The sequence below is a fragment of the Barbatula barbatula genome, assembly GCF_947034865.1.
Source record: "Barbatula barbatula genome assembly, chromosome: 21".
Lineage (NCBI taxonomy): Eukaryota > Metazoa > Chordata > Actinopteri > Cypriniformes > Nemacheilidae > Barbatula > Barbatula barbatula.
This window is the reverse complement of record NC_136784.1, coordinates 9,063,574-9,080,133: the sequence shown is the minus strand read 5'-3', so window position 1 is coordinate 9,080,133 and position 16,560 is coordinate 9,063,574. Positions and strand designations below refer to the sequence as shown.

Here is a 16,560-nt window from a genome sequence, read left to right as displayed (position 1 = left end):
TAAAATAGATTGTAGAGGATGCTAGATTCTTTTCACATTTCAATACTAAAAAAGTATAATATATGCAAACATCAAACTCTGTTGAAAGTCATTGCACTTTGTATTATCCATCCGGATCACTTTTTTTGTGGCGTGTGTAGTGATGCTGTCTATGTAGAGCACTTCACATCAGTCACTTATGTGGTTTTAAGATTGTCAGGATGCTGCCCTAAAAACAAAAGATGCAAAGCTCTTCCAAAGTCCCAGTTTAAGTTTGGATTGAGCACGTTACATAATGGATACGGCTAGATATCATAATACAGTAGATGACTCATGTGAGTGGTTCGTTCTGATGGGTGCGAATCGTGTCCTCTTTGATTAAGCTCATTTTGGTATATCAGGATAAACTATTGTGATGAAGAGCGACAGCTGCTGCTTTACATGAGGAGCTCATTATCAGCCTGATTGTGAGATGGGGTGACAGACTTGTTTAGGTGGAGGGTGGATTGGAAAATCGTCACCTTTTTCATGCCTGATTTGTTATTTTTCCCCGTGGAGAACATATGCAAAAAGTCTAGAATCATCTACGTACCAATAATTGCTGTTTCATCCTGTAAAAATGTTATCATTTAGAAAACTACATGCTAATTTTTTTTTCTTTAAGTTATGGGGCAAATATAAATTTTCATATCCCTTTTAAATAGAAACATTATATTTGTACTTATTAAACCACAATTTAATATACATAAATCAAATATTTGCATAAGCGGATAATGCTAAATATACTATTGATATCAATATGCATATATCTATTTTCTGTATGCGCATGTATTAAGTATGGTTAACTGGCCAGTTTGCAAATGTAGATGTTTGCAGCGAAGTTCGGACAAAATAAAAGTTGTGTTTCGGTAACTCATTTCATTAACGAAACAAGAGCATCTAAAGGCAATTTGGCGGTTAACAAAAAAGAAAAACAATGCAGTAGGTAACATATTAACAATACAAAGACAAAACCCCTCACTGCTTTCTACTCACTGTTGTCTAAAGGCAAACAATTACAGAAAGATTGTTCTTAAACCCACAAAATAAAGTCAATGTCAAGGTCTTTGAGTGTCTGACAGCCACTGCGCAGTCTGCCATTGATTTGAGAGCTCTTTAATGTCTGGTGCATTTTTCGTACACGATGTGCTCTGATCTGCTTTCGCGGGTGATTGGAATGTCATGTGCAGTGTCTATAGATGATTAAACAACAACAAACTGTAGCAGTCTTAGATGGTTATCAATTCCAGTGATTTTATGCCCCAAAAACGTTTCATGTAGGTTAAATGTTACAGGCATATTTGTTATGTTTGTGTTGTTGATTTGAACTATGGCACCATTTAATATTTTGGTTCAATGTTGGATGTTGCACTCTTTTGGTTTTACATCCTATTTTATTTAATTGTATTATTATTTGTTTTATGCCATTTTATTTGATCGAATGTTCTGTTTTCTGTTTCATTTAATGCTTTTGATATGTGTTTTTATTTTATTCTTACAAATATTTTTATTGTATTTCATATTTCAATAAATTTTTCATTTAATTTCATTTGAAACCTAAAGCATTTGTATGGTTCCCTTACCCATGCCTCCCAGTAACCACAACTTTTTTTTAGATGACTCCACCGTGGGCCGCAGTTACGTGAAAAAGAAGCTGGAGCATGGCTTAACCCGGATCTGGCAGGTAGGGAGCGCACTTGTTTGCTTTTTTGGGTCTCCGTTGGTTCTCCGTTCCTTCATTAGCTTCATGACCACCCCCCCACCTCTCGCCCTTTTACCTCTACCCCCAGGACGTCCAATTGAAAGTGAAAGCCTATTTGCTGGGAACAGACATGTCCAACTTCAAGTACGACGACTTCATTGTGGTGCTGGATGTTATCAGCAGGTAGGGACCCACTTCCTCATTAGTGCTAATTGGATCGGTCTGCAGAGACCGGCTGGGTGATTTTCCCCCCTCCCTCCTGTGGCATGAGAAACTCCCCCCAAAACAAAAAGGGGACATGGGGAATCAATGAGGCCGCTTGTTTCTCAACGAGAAGGGCCGGTGCGGTCATCCCTATTAACTGGGTTCAATTAAAAGGCCATTTTGTGTGTGAAATCATAGGCCTCTATATTGATTCTGCATGAGGGTCGCTGACTTGTGTGAATAGAGGCGCCACGTGATGTGAAGTAACTTTTCAGGGTTAATTAGGAGAGTGTACCCCTTTTTTATCCAGCTTCATTTTCTCTTCCCCTGTCTGTTTTTCCCCCTTTTATCTCAGGTTAATGCAGGTGGGAGAGGAGTTCTGCGGAAGCAAGTCGGAGGTATTGCAGGAGTCCATTAAGAGACAGAGCGTAAACTACTTTAAGAACTACCACAGGTGAAAAAAACAGCACACGGCGCCTGCTGACGAAACGCTTAATGTTTTCACTCCGGATATTGTCGTTTATTTCAAGCTTTTATCTTGGGTTGTTGTCAGTGCAAGTTTTTTGCCATCATCACATGATGACATCTATATCACACTTTCCTTTCGTCCCTCATCTCTGGATATGTAAACCATCACTGCCAGACTGCTGACGTTCATTAAAAAAAGATCACGACTCTGGTTTCGTGAGGATTTTCAAGCTGAGATGAATCTAGAGTGCTAGTTTAAAAAAATATGTCATGTTTAAGCACCCGTCGGGTACTCGAGGCTAAAAAAAGTGGCCAGCCAACTGAATTCTTATCCTCTTGTGTTGTCGACAACACAAGCTTTTTAGTTTGAGAGAAGGATGGTGCCAGAAGGTCTAACAATAATTTCAGAATATTCAAGCGTTTGGGTGGCATCTATAAACCGATAATCTGTCAGTGCGCTGGATGTTTAATCTTTGCTGTCATTGCATCTCCATTAACACGTTCTGTCATTACAATATATTGCACCCTCTGGCTTAGAGGACAGAACTGATATTCTACATCCATTGTTGTAAAATTGTTGCATAAAAAATATCAAGGATAGGGGACGTGAGAATAGATTTTACATGTCAAACACCCGGCCCACGCTGCCATGTTTGAATACCAATGTGCCTCCTTTGAACCCAAAGAGGAGATTACCATTTTTCCGAGGAAAAACTGTTGGTTTGTTGTTCAAACAGAGTTTAGAAACCTAAGACTGGCAGTGGACCTTTTTATGTTCAGCTGTGCATCTTATGCACATTTTGAATTGAAATGATGTGTATGATGTTGACATTTTGTCCAAGGCTTTTGAGTTTGACCTCAGCGAGCCAACCTGCCTTTACATAGTGTGACTACCTCTAATCGAGATAGACTTTTCCCTGAACTATTTGCGTCAATAAGTTTGATCTTCAGTGAGTTGAATGGCAAAAGGTTGCTAGTTGACAACAGGCGACCTATCTTGATGTCATTTTGTATGCCAACAGAACCCGCCTGGAGGAGCTGCGAATGTTTCTTGAAAACGAAACGTGGGAGCTGTGCCCTGTGAAGTCCAATTTTAGTATCGCCCAGCTTCACGTAAGTCATTCTACACATAAGACAGTACACTATAAAAGATTCCATAAAAACGTAAAATTTCGTAAAATAAAATGACACTTAAATTTGTTGACTCTCATTTTTGCATGAGAGTATTTTTCAAAAATAAGTTAAAATTCCATAATATAAAAAAAAAGTGGTAAAATGACAGTTTTTACAGGGTAGTTAAATCCCTTAAAAAGATAAAATAACTTTTTTGTAAAGTAAAATTTATAATTTATGTTTCCACACCCAACTTTATTTTAGTCTTTTGTAATTAGACATTTTTCAAAAAATTCTGTAACAAAGTATAGATTGTAAAATTACAGGTTTCAATGTATTGAAATCCCATTATTAAAATATATCTTTTTAAAGTGAAATTTTCCATGTTTTTTTACACCCAATTTGTAATTTTTTTTAATTCTGTAATTTTTTTTTAATTCTGTAAAGTAAAACGGTAACAATATATAAAATTACTGTTTTAACAGTGAAGTGATTTTTTTTTTAAGTATAATGACAAGTGTTCACACCTAATTTGTAAACTTTTCTGTAATGTGACAAAAAAATTTAATATGTAAACATTCATTAAAATAAAACTGTAAAATGACGTTTTTTTACGGTGAGTAAAATCCTGCAATTTCTCATTTCACAATCACGGCTAAACAGCTGGCAACGTTGACGGTTTTGTCAAATTTTACATTTGCGCATGAAAATAAGCCAGGAGGACTTTTGTCCTGCTTCTCCAAGGAAGACGTGAGATGGCTGCAGGCCAATGGCGTATCAACCTAAACATATTCCTCTTTTTCACAACAAACATGGCTTTGTTTACAGCCGACTTTACGAGGTTAGCAGGTTAAGATATGTTCTTTATGTGAGTCATCACAGGAAATGAGATAAGTCCACTGTGGGTGGTTTTCTTGGTAAATAGCGAGTCTGTTGCTCATCCTCATCTTCTCTTGCACCCCTGTCGTAATGGGCACTTTCAGATGCGATATAAATCTCAAGGAAGCCATGACAGCATGATAAATGAGCCCAAGCACCATTGCGAATGTATCGCAACATAAGCCACTGTCATCGCCGCAGTCAAGATGTCATCCGTTTCTAAACAAATTGCACCTTGGGAAGCGAGTATATTCAAACTGATAAATGGAAATGCAATACTTTTTACTATTGTGTGCTAAATAGTGTCTCTGCATTTGATAAACTGTTCTCTGATGGACCTTTCGTGCTGTTTCTGTTCTGAAAACACTTTTTAAAGAAGCAGCACTAGTTCGTGTGATGATAAACCTGGTGCTTTGAAACATGAACATGCATCACTGAGTGACAAAATCAGTGGTGTGGTTTATTGAGACTTATTTGCATTTCTGCCTTTTTCCGGAGCTCTGACTTGCAAAGCGGTTTAACTTAAAGTTGTAGGTCACTTAATGAGACCGCCTATGCTGCAGTCATTCTCACAGACGCTTTTTGGTAGGAAAGAGACTGTAGACGCGAGTTATATTTAGCAGAATACTAAGAACGTTTCTTTATCCTCAGACATTCAGCCAGAAAAATCTTGGTCCTTTCAGGGAACAGTTCACCCAAAATGGAACAGCTTGTCATTGTTTACTCGTCCTCATGTCTTTTCAAACTAGTGCTGCATTTTTCAGTGGAACACAAAAGGACAATTCTGAATGAATGTCATGAAATGTTTCTGGTTTGTCTGTTATGGTGTCTGGTCCTTTTTAGAGATTAACAGGCTGGACCTTTACAAGTGTTGTACAGACATTGAGTTGTGACAAAAAATAGAAGCAGAAAATACCTGCATAATGACTTGCGTGAAGGTAATTCAATTAAAATTATATTAAATGTTTTGGATGAACTGTGGATGAACTGTTTTTGAACATATCTCATAGTTATCCTTTGGTCTCAATGCCGGAAAGGAGCACCTCATCTAGAAGGGACTTTATAGTTTTGATCTTGCTGTATTGACATTTTATTCTCTCGGAGAACACACTTCTTTTTGCCTTTAAGTTTCTCTGAATGAATGTAGACTCGATCTATATATAGGCTTTTTCGCTTTTTGATCCATTATGACAGTAAATTCAACTAAAATCTGGTTACTTTTTTCCTTCTTTTCCAGGAGTTTAAATTCATGGGTCAGTGTCGTTCTCCCTCAGTATCTCCCAGCAGACAGTCAGAATCCACAGAGCCTGTGGATCTTTCACTCTTTGAGGAGTACTTACAGGACGGAAACCCGTTTGAGATGCAGATAGATAATAACGAAGACGAAACCGAGGATCTCCTGGCTTCCAATGGGGTATTTGTTGCTTTTTAAACAATATTGTGTATTACTACATGTCTATTACATATTTACTACAGTTAGTTTATGAAATAAGTGTCAAAATGTGTATTAAGATGATGTTATAGTAGTCATATAAAGTACTTGGATGAATTGTCTTAATTTTAGGCCATCTAAATTATAATATGTATTCTTCACTAAATTATGGGATTTTTTTATGCAGTTTGCCATCATGCTTAAGTAAACAATCATCTTATTATAATTTGCATATTTATGTATTATGCTTACATCAGAAGCTTGCTTATAATCTGACATTCAATAAACTATGCTTGCTGAAATAGGTTACTGGTGAAATGAGAAAAAATAAATAGAGCGAAAATGTGATTACGCATAAATATTTGGGACCATTAAGTGCCTGATTGTCCTTATAAGCGTTGACAGAGGGCACTGTATTTATGTGGAGAGCAAACGCATCAGCATGAACGCTCTGATCTGCCTGCCATTTCTGATGATATCTCTGTAATGAAAACAAACACTGCATGTGTACTTAGGACAGTGTGAGCCCTTGGTAGAAGTGCTTTAACCCTCAGAGAACAAGGTGCATTGCATTGTGAAAAACAGCAATTGTAAATTATTCTGCGTTGAGAAACAATGTGGTATTGAATTTGTCCATTTTGAAATCAATGCATTGCACTGACACATCAAATGCATTTGATATGAAGGCCAGCTTTAATCCTCAGAGAATAAAGGATGAAACATAATTCTGTTTTTTATCATTAGTTGAATTTCTCTTCTAGCTACAGCAGTTACGTTCTGCCTGTTAAATTGTGCTCTGCATTTTTTCTATAAAAAGTTGTTCGAGAAGGTTTAACCTTGAATTGCAGTGCCTGAAATAAACTGTGTAAAATAATGTGTTTCTATTCGCCTCTAGTTAAGGAGGTTAAAAAAGTGATATTAAAACACTGGTATATCGTAGAGAGGGATCCTGGTATTAAATTCTTGCTTGGTCTATAAGAGAGCGCCCAATCTTCTTAGTATTCTGGTTAGAGCTTACCAGAAAAATACCGTTTGGTAATTATAGATGTGGCAACTGTCAACTGTTTTATTTTACATATAAAACAACAACATATTACACATCCTCACATGGCATAAATGTTTAGAATTCGAGGCACAATCTCTTGTAAAACCAATCACTTGATTTATATGCTGCATTGACCTTGTCGATTGTTTTATGTTGGTAAGACCATAAGACCTTTAAAAGCTCGGATTGCGTCGTTGTGCAATTAGACATCAAGATCCAAACAGTCCGGAGCAAAGCATTTCGCAGATTTGAGACATTCAGTTTCCACTCTACAGTATACTGCTTTTACAGCGTAAGGCCTATTGGGTTTTTACACTAGACTCTTTGGTATCTGCACTCGGACTTGTCTCGGACTCTGTCATTGGATTGGCAAATGTTCTTGTTGGTCTCAAATGTGTCAGATGATATTTTCACCTTAAGTTGCATATATTTTTGCTTAAGTTGGACTCTTGGCTTTCAGTAAGTTAATTCTCTTTCCTCTTGGAGTAGGTTACTTTTTTTGATGGGTGTCAAGCTGTAAAACAATATGATAAATAGTACTAAATGAAATTATACTAAATGACTGATTTGAGTGTTCTGGTTCACAACGCTAAGATAACAAAGGTGCCAAATTTAACTGCTACTGTGATACTGTGCCTCAACAATTTTATTTTTGCACACTGTTATAACATTAACAAAATGTAAACCTAACATTAAAACACAAGAATAAAGAACCCAACTAAAGCAAAAGTGGCAAAAGTGATCGTGATTCAGTAGGGCTGCACGATTTGAGGAAAATGTCCACGAATGCACTTGTTTCTTTAATATAATCGCAACATTTTGCCGTCATGTTATCGCATAGCCTGACATCGCGATTGCGATTTGATTAATCGTGCAGCACTAGTGACAAGTCAACAAAGAATAGGAACATTTTCCATTGGCAGCCCAGAATGTGATTGTTACACTACAATAAAAAGACTGAAAATCTGAATTTACACTTCAGCTTTGTGACATTGGTGAAATGACTATACCTAAAGTAAAGAAAATAACCTAATTTCATCCGCTTATTTGGACTCGGTCTTGACCTGGACTTGAACCTCTTTAGACTCGGTCTTGACTAGTCCTGGTCTTGGGATTTGACAAAGGTGGACTTGACTAAAGCCCTGTTCATTAGTGTTGTTAAACATTGTGAGCCTGTGTGCTCGAAACGTCATGCGCCATTATCTAGTCTTTTAATTCATACATTTGTGATGTTTTTGAACCTTTGGTGTGCAATTTTAGAGCACCTGGCAACATCTTCACAGACTGAAAAGCGGTTATTATGTAGAGGTTGTGTGGTATTCATCCATCGATTTTATTGACCTCATAAACATGCAAATTATAATGTTAACCTTGGGTTTGCAAATGTAGTGCGATTTTTAATAAATCCAGTTGTATAGGATTAAGTACTATATAGGATTCTGGCATAAATCAAGATATCTCAGTATTATGTTTAGAATAACCTTGGTCTAAGTGTGAAAACATTTCTTTATCCTGTTTCCTCTGTGGGCAGTATGAGTCTGATGAGCTGGAGAAGTGCGTTTATCAGGACTACGACAGCGACAGTGACGTACCCGATGAGCTGAAGCAGGACTACGTGGATGAACAAACAGGAGATGTGCCTGTAAAGAGGTCAGTACAAGTAATTTTAATGATGCGATTGATGACTTTGGCATTTCGACTGGTCAAGTAGCTCAGTCCCTAAGTAGATCATCAATTCGTTTCTCAGCACAAGGCCTTAGCACAAACCTTTTTTATTTGTGCACCTGTTACCACTCGAGCACCTTGTGTAGTTGAAATTCACACAGTGTGCCTCGAACGCACGCAAGTTATCATTAGCCTCTTATCGGGAGAAGGGCTTTAATTATTCTATGAAGAATGAGCCTTTTAAGTCCAAAAGCCCCCTATTTAGAGCCATTCTGAGCTTTGAAGTCAAATAGAGCAGAGTTTCAAGTAGATTGTTAAAGCCCTTCCCTTCTGAATCGACCCACGTGGTTGTCCGCCAGCTGTACAAGTGTGCAAACACTGACATTTTTCACAATTTGAAAGTGCTCTCGGTTTTCTCTCTGAGTGTAGGTTTGATAGAAATATGGTAAATGAAGATTATGATTAGGGATCTGATTAAGCAGCGTACACTGATGAATATTTAATGTCTGTTTGTTTCTTACGAAGATGACTGACATTTCTCGCTGCAGTAAATCAGCCTTACATGGGGCATTACATGGTGTGACATTTAATTGTTAGAGACTGGCAGATTTTGAGCGATCTTACATATTTTGCATATTAAAATAACATTGAAGGCTTACAAGGGCAAAATAACTCATTCTTCTTCGCATGACTATTGTGACGGTTGTTAATGCATCTTAAAAGGTTGTTAAAATGAAGTCCATATCTGTCACAGGAGGTGGCAGGGTCGGTTGGCACACGGTCAGTTTTTTCAGTAATTGTATGCTGTCTGAAAAATCAAGAAAACTTTTTACATTTTCTGTACCAAAACAAAATTAAGTTGGACATCTGAAGGGTTATACATTGAAAGACAATTAAAACGAATAAAAACGAAATGAATAACAAAATACATTTGATAGCCCCTTTTAATTTGAATATAGAAAACAGGTTGCGATAAGTTATGCTGTCGGGCAAACATAATTTATAAATTTACATAGGAAATAAAAACTGTGCCAACGTACCCCGTCTCCATGATTTATTTATTTATTAGTAGTAGTATCAGTATATTCATCATTGAAATATATATGTTTTATAATAATTATTATTTGTAGTAGTATTAATACAAATACTAATACTACAATAAATAAATAAGTACGTACATAAATAAACTATTAATAATAATATTGTTTATTATATGGATGTGTGTGCAGTGACATCAACTAGCCGTACCAAACCATATGGACTGACTTCAGCTCAGTCTGACTCTGAACAGATTAATGAGAGACTGTGTACTCTTCAGCTTTGAGGGTCATTAAACTCTAACACTGATCCTGGATCTGCGTGTGTGCACTTTGTCTCCTCTTAATCAGCGTGTCCAGAGAGACCCTCCGCAGCCAGAAGAGATCAGACTACAATCTCAACAGAGCCAATGCCCCCATCCTTACCAACACCACCCTCAACGTGATTCGTCTGGTCGGTGAGTAATTGACCTCTGACTATCCGCCTGCGTAAGACTGATGTTGCATGATAAAGTTTACCCTAAGCAGGGGACCGCAATTTGCCCTCTAATTTACAGACTAATAAATGAATTGTTATGACAGAGGTGCATTCATAGACACGGCTGTGTTCTGCTTCAACTTCCGGAGATTAAGTCCGTTCTGAATATGTGTCTGCTCATGTCTTCAAGTTCATTTGAATGAATGTTTGATGGGACGGACAGGAAAGCGGTCAAAACAAATCAATGGAGCTAAATTAACTGAATGAAATTGTTTCTTTGATAAGCCCCGCCTTAAAATGCTGCTAACCATTTTGTCTTTAGCAACTTTTTTGGTGCGGAATCGAAGTCCCTAGTTTTAGGATAGTTGTACCGCACTAAGCTTTTATTCACAATAGATCTGTTACAAAATTATTTCAAGTAAAAAGTGCCAGTCATAAAAATAATGAAGTCTTTATAAAAATATAAAGACGTTTGCCAGGCTTGGACTTGCATTAGGATGTAAGGATTGATGATGTAATCGATGAATGAATGAAATCAACACACGGGTTTCAAGATATTTCATTTACATTGAATTATGAACAAATGGAATCGAGTGAAATATTAAGCCTTTTAAATCAACGTGTACAGAACACAACACAAGGGATTTGCAGTTGAAATTTACCACAATGTCAGTTTTTGATTCTGTAGATATTACCTATTTGTTCCTCAAATCCCTTCGAAGGTTTTTAAATCTTAGGATCTCTTTATGTGCTGTATGTCTTTATTTTAGAGTCGACATTTTAACTGATCTGTTTCTCTTTTGTAGGTAAATACATACAGATGATGAATATTCTGAAGCCCATCGCCTTTGATGTCATCCACTGTGTCTCTCAGCTCTTTGATTATTACCTCTATGCCGTCTACACCTTCTTCGGCCGCAATGACATGGTACGCATATGAAATACAGACATAATACAGCATTGTTTTTCTCCTCCATCTTGAGTGTTTCATACTTACCGTTATGAAATATTTATTGTATACAAATTGACGTTTGTTGTGGATATTCCCCTTGGTTGCCGCGTTCATTATTAAGAAAAGCACACTCCTATTGTTTTCCCCGTTATGTCTGCAAGCCCTCTGGGCATTCACTGTTCTATAATTACTTCTATTATCATGTAGGCCAGTGTTTAATGAAACTCCCGCCTCCTAAGTCTGGATGCTGAATGTCGATCACAACAATAGGCTGAAAACTCAGAGCTAAAACGCACTGTGCTGTTGTTCAACATTATTTGTGGCAGGTTTAGTGATCCGTATTAGTGTAAAATAACACAGTGTTTGTTTTCGAAAATACTGCAATTTAAATAGGAATTTCAAAGTTTTTTTTTTGTGAAGCGAAGACCATAATGTCTTCGTATATAGCTGAAACTTTTTTGATATATATTTCTCATTCCAAATGCTTTTCTGTGACCACGTGTTTCTTTTTATCGTTTGTAGTGCTAAGACATGGGAACGTACAAATTAAAGTGGCGTGGCGGCGGTTGAAATGATTTCGGAAATAGACAAGTTTTGTTATTAATATTACATTTTTTCATTATTATTAATCTCATTTTATGTTTGTCACTGGGTTTTGCACATATAGAACAAATCAAAAGTTTTGAAAAGTGCTTGTCAACTTTGACAACACAGTATTTAATAACTAAAACAATACAGTGTTTTTTCCCGTTCCTGAAAAACGGCTAATCTGGACATCCAAGGTTTTGGAAAGCTTTTGACAGCCCCGCCTTCCCTAATAAAATTAGACAGCAGCTCAATTATCCTTTCACTCTTCGAGCAGGAATATCCATGAAAACTTCCACACGGCGGCAGTTCCATTGAGAAGTGTTTGCTTACTCCCTCCATCTTTTGGTCAGTCTCCAGCTGATCTTATACTGGATGTCGTAACTTATGCTAGCTCAGCTAATACAGCGTTAATGAATAATGACACTTATCCTCGCCTGTCAACTCTTCTAACATTGATTCCAATTTGTCAGACCTTTGTAAAGCTTGCCTTAATAGAATTCCTGATGCATGACCATGTTCCGTGACACTACGACTGAAGGATGACAGTAGCAAATCTTACATTTACATTTACATTTACATTTATTCATTTGGCAGACGCTTTTATCCAAAGCGACTTACAAGTAGTTTTTTTTACAGTGACACATTACTGCAGAGCAATCAGGGGTAAGGTGCCTTGCTCAAGGGCACTTCAGTCATGACCTGCTGGCACTGAGATTTGAACTGGCAACCTTCCGATGACAAGCCCAAAGCTCTAACCCCCAGGCCACAACTGACCTTACAACAGATCTTACAAGGTCTTGGATCACTATGAATCATATTTTTCAAAGAAGCCGTTGTGGTTCGATGAGTCAATCCGTTGTAAACACAAAAACAATTTGTGTGGTTTCAGGAACAAATCGCCAGGTTTATGAAACTTCATTGGAGTAGTTCAGATAGAAATGAAGTTTTTCACACCTGAAGCCTCATTACTTGACCACCTGAAGCCTTCAACCATTTGTTTGTTGCACAGTAGATGCGCTTCAAGAAACCATTGGCAAACAGTATTATGGTTTCATAGCTCCATAGTGGATATTCTGACATTTTTATAAGAACTATTACAGCAAGATTCAATGTATCAGTACGTCGGCCTGGACTTTATTGGGTATCTCCTTGTGAATAACCAACGGCATTTTATCGACTATAAAATAGTTGTTTCCCTCATGGGATTTGACAATCATTTTGATCTCACCCGGCAGGCGCAGATAAATCAGGTGAGAAAAGATGAGCTTTCTCTTCTTCATTTGGCTCTTGATAGCCAAGCATTCAGCATCCCAGTGATGCTTTTACAACAAGAAGTTTTGCAGTAAAGTGTCTTTTGATGTTTTTATCACATTTTATCACAAAATGCATGCCGTTTGCGCAATGCATGCTGTACAAACAGGGAAGATTCTGCACATATTGGTTTATTTGCCGTCCCGAGCCAACGCTGAACTATGTACGCAAAGGCTTATAAATTTTCACAATAGAGTTCGGTAGTATGGTATGCAATCTTTTTTGTCTTGAGGCGGAAGTACCCTGGCCAAAATTTCTTTAAGTATAATTTAGCATAATTCAAGTAGCTTCCTCTTAAACTGGAGTAATATAGAATCTGTTTAATAACTGCGTGTTGTTTGATATTGCTTTGAAACCGACCCACAGTTTAACCCGGCCTTTAGGGTAGGTTGTGTATGAAATAAGAAAACAGCCCTCATATTTATTTGATCTCCCACACTGGTCAAGCCGCGAGAGGAATATCGAAAGATGCTGACATACCAGATATGGAGAAACCTACGAGACAAATAGAAAATAGTATTATTTATATTAACATTTACATAGTGCCTGATATTGATGGGCTCATTTGGGTTCACTTTCACCCATGGCTAACTCTAAACACACAAGATATTCAATCTCGCATTGAGATGGAGTTTTTGTGTTTTGCCATTTAGTTTAGTTAAGCACAGCATTGCGATTCGAAAGGTCCAGACGCCATTGTACGCTGACGGAGTATCAGCTCTTCCACGCACATACTTTAAGATTCTTCATCGCTTCTTGCCTCAAGTTAATAACTTAGTTTAAAGGCAATGAATGGAAAGAAGATGCGCAAGTGCTTATCTGACAATAGATCACCACCAGGTTGATGGAGTGCTTGAGCGGTTGAAAAACACAGAGTATAGTGCCTAATAAGTGCTGCAGATCGAGTGAGCATCGCAGCTGAAGATGCGTCTGTCCCGCTAACATGTGGGCCTTTTGGAAACTTTGCGAAAAATGTACAAAGCAGTCAAAGGTTTAATTTTTCCCTGCCAGCCTTTTGTTCAAAGAGGTGCGAAAGAAAATGGTATATTGCACAAAATCTAGTCTTCTAATTCATTTAGTGTCAAATAAGTACTATGGCCGTTAATCTGTTAGTTTAATTTAATTTAAAACATGATGTGCTGGCTGGTAATCACCTCTATCAATATTTAATAAGAAGTCCCTAGTGGAAGATAATTTAATACATTGCGTTATTGTGGCTGGTGAGTATGTCGAATATACAGCAGTCAGTCCCTCTTTAGGCTTTTTTGTTTAACAGTGCATTTTTTATATACTGTGTCTTGGTTTCTTTTTGTTTCTCAATGCAAAGAACATGCCGTCTGCATCTCTGCCTTCTCAAGGCTCTCAGGCTGGGTTGTCCAGACAGACAGCCCCTGTCAATTGGGTAAGAGTTTGGGGCCCTTGTGTGCTGTGTTTTAAGCCCTTAGTCATGGAGTGTCACTGTGATGTGTTTTTAGTATGGTTTGATGTTGTTTCTATAATGCTTTTTATGAACCTGTGCTTGCAAACGTTTGATTTCGTCAAGACATTGCACTTTTGTATAGGTGTCTGTTGCAATTTATTCATCGATGACGGTTTGCCAGTTTGAGAACACTTAACGCATTAACTGCATTAATTTCTGCATTTGTGAATACATTTCAAGCGAATGATCACAGGTGGGTTTTCCAATCGCATTCATCCTTCCTTTTTGATGAAAAACGAAATGGCGATTAATGAACAGAAGTCATGACGCTTGTGGGAACCGTGTGAGTAAGAAGTGAAAATTCCTGGAAAGCGGTAGCGTGTGCAGTCTGGGGCTGTGGGGTTTACGCTCACTGTGTGTGTGTCTGTGTTGTGTTTGTTTGTTTTATAAAAACACGTTCGTTCCTCACGGTGTGTGTTCTACTGTGTCCCACAGTATGAATCTTCTGGGCTGGGTCTGATCAGCAGCAGACTGAGGACTACTCTCAGCAGAATCCAGGAGAGCCTTATAGATATGGTGAGTGGAAACGTTCGCTTGCACCGTCTCGCTCTCTTTTCTGTCCGTCACACTTTGTGGTTCACGCTCTCTCTTGTGTATCCATTATGAACCAGAGTGGAAATGCTAGTGTGCGTTTATCTCCGGTCCTTATAGCCTCTCATCAGTTCGATCATCCCTTGCCCCCTTCTACTTTCAGCTATAGCAGCCATAGGTGAGTTAATCACCCTCGGCACACTTAGCCGGCCCTGTGCTCTTAGTAAATGTCCTGTGGTTTCCATGGTTGCACCCATTAAGGCCCTCGGGTCAAAGGCTTCATACGCACAATGCACCATGGGCTTCCACCTCCTGCACAAATAGGCTGTCATTAAATAGAAAATCCTTTCTCAGATCTCTGATACCTTCCCCGAATGTCAAAGAGCAAGGAAAGTGTTTAAAAAACTTTTTATGTTGAGTCAAACTTTTATACAGTTTCTATATGTTGGAGATTTTGCCTTCATATTCAAATTCAGTGTCCACATACTATAGAAAGAGTTTTTAGTTATGATAGGGATGCTTCTGCCACAAAGACCGTCTCAAACGGCAGGCTGTCGATTATACCGCCTTCTAAAAATATCTCATTTTGTCTTTATTTTGATGCAGCTTTACAGTATTGGTGGATGAGCTTGTCCTCACAACGTGTGATGAGCTTAGCAAGAAGTGAGCAAAAATGAGCTTTTGACTAGACATGACAAGAAGAGTGATAACGTGTGCTGTGCTTTATTTAAAAAAACATTTTTTTTTAATTAAAATGCAGTTTTTGTTTAATTTTGAACATTTTAAACATTCATACAGTTTGGCCTGTACATTTACATACTGCAATGTGCAATGTAATGGAATTTTACAGATTCTTATCATGAGCATCACTGATGGTTTGCAGCTTTTTGTGACACAAGAACGAAGGCCATGCAAAGTTTTGGAAAGAAAAGATTGTGTATTTTAACTTTTTATTTTGTCATGTGTTATATACTTGTGCAGTTGGAAATATGTAATTTACTCACCCTCTTGTCATTTCAAACCTGAAAGACTTGGTTTCTTTTGCAAAACACAGAAGAAGAACGTTGGTAACCGAACAATGGCGGTACCCATTGACTACTATTGTACGGACACAAAAACAATGCAAGTCAATGGAACCGCTATGGTTTGGTTACCAACATTGTTCAAATAATTGTATTTTGTGTTCCTTTGTAAGAGGCATGACAAACAGAGGTTAAAATTATATTATGAATATATTTACATTTGAACCATATTGATGCTGGAAATATTGTTGGTATTTATCAGCTTCCCGAGAACATTTCATTTGCTTTGGAAGAAGAAGTGTCAAGTTCATTAGAGTTATTGTTTGTATTGTTTTTTGACACTATTTGTGTTTTCTTGGGCTCATTATCAGCACTTTGTTTTGCTTGCTTCGTGTTAAACTCAAAATCAAAAGAGTTTTGGATGAATATGCCATGCGAGACATTGGCTGTTAAGAACTATTTCTGCTCCTGAGGTCATGGCAGATCAGCCTTTAATGAGAACGCGGTTGCGATGCTGTCTATGTAGATAACTTCCTACGTAGGTGGTAGACAACAAGTGCGTTAACAAAAAGTGAAAGGTTTCAACAGAGTTCTTAACTCTTCATGCTCTGGCTATTATAAGTTATTTCACCAGG

The 16,560-nt window shown here is 37.7% G+C and overlaps 1 protein-coding gene across 2 annotated transcripts in view; it reads left to right on the top strand.

The window, feature by feature from the left end:
* Positions 1-16,560, top strand: part of vps50 (VPS50 subunit of EARP/GARPII complex) — a 110,473-nt gene that overhangs the window by 53,884 nt on the left and 40,029 nt on the right. The window contains exons 14-23 of one of the 2 annotated variants that reach the window (XM_079485094.1): positions 1,635-1,702; positions 1,809-1,903; positions 2,280-2,378; positions 3,415-3,505; positions 5,622-5,798; positions 8,393-8,511; positions 9,915-10,021; positions 10,848-10,969; positions 14,220-14,294; positions 14,808-14,888. In XM_079485094.1, the coding sequence (XP_079341220.1) occupies positions 1,635-1,702; positions 1,809-1,903; positions 2,280-2,378; positions 3,415-3,505; positions 5,622-5,798; positions 8,393-8,511; positions 9,915-10,021; positions 10,848-10,969; positions 14,220-14,294; positions 14,808-14,888 (1,034 nt within the window). The remainder of the gene's footprint in view (positions 1-1,634; positions 1,703-1,808; positions 1,904-2,279; positions 2,379-3,414; positions 3,506-5,621; positions 5,799-8,392; positions 8,512-9,914; positions 10,022-10,847; positions 10,970-14,219; positions 14,295-14,807; positions 14,889-16,560) is intronic. The other variant, XM_079485095.1, reaches the window with a different exon arrangement.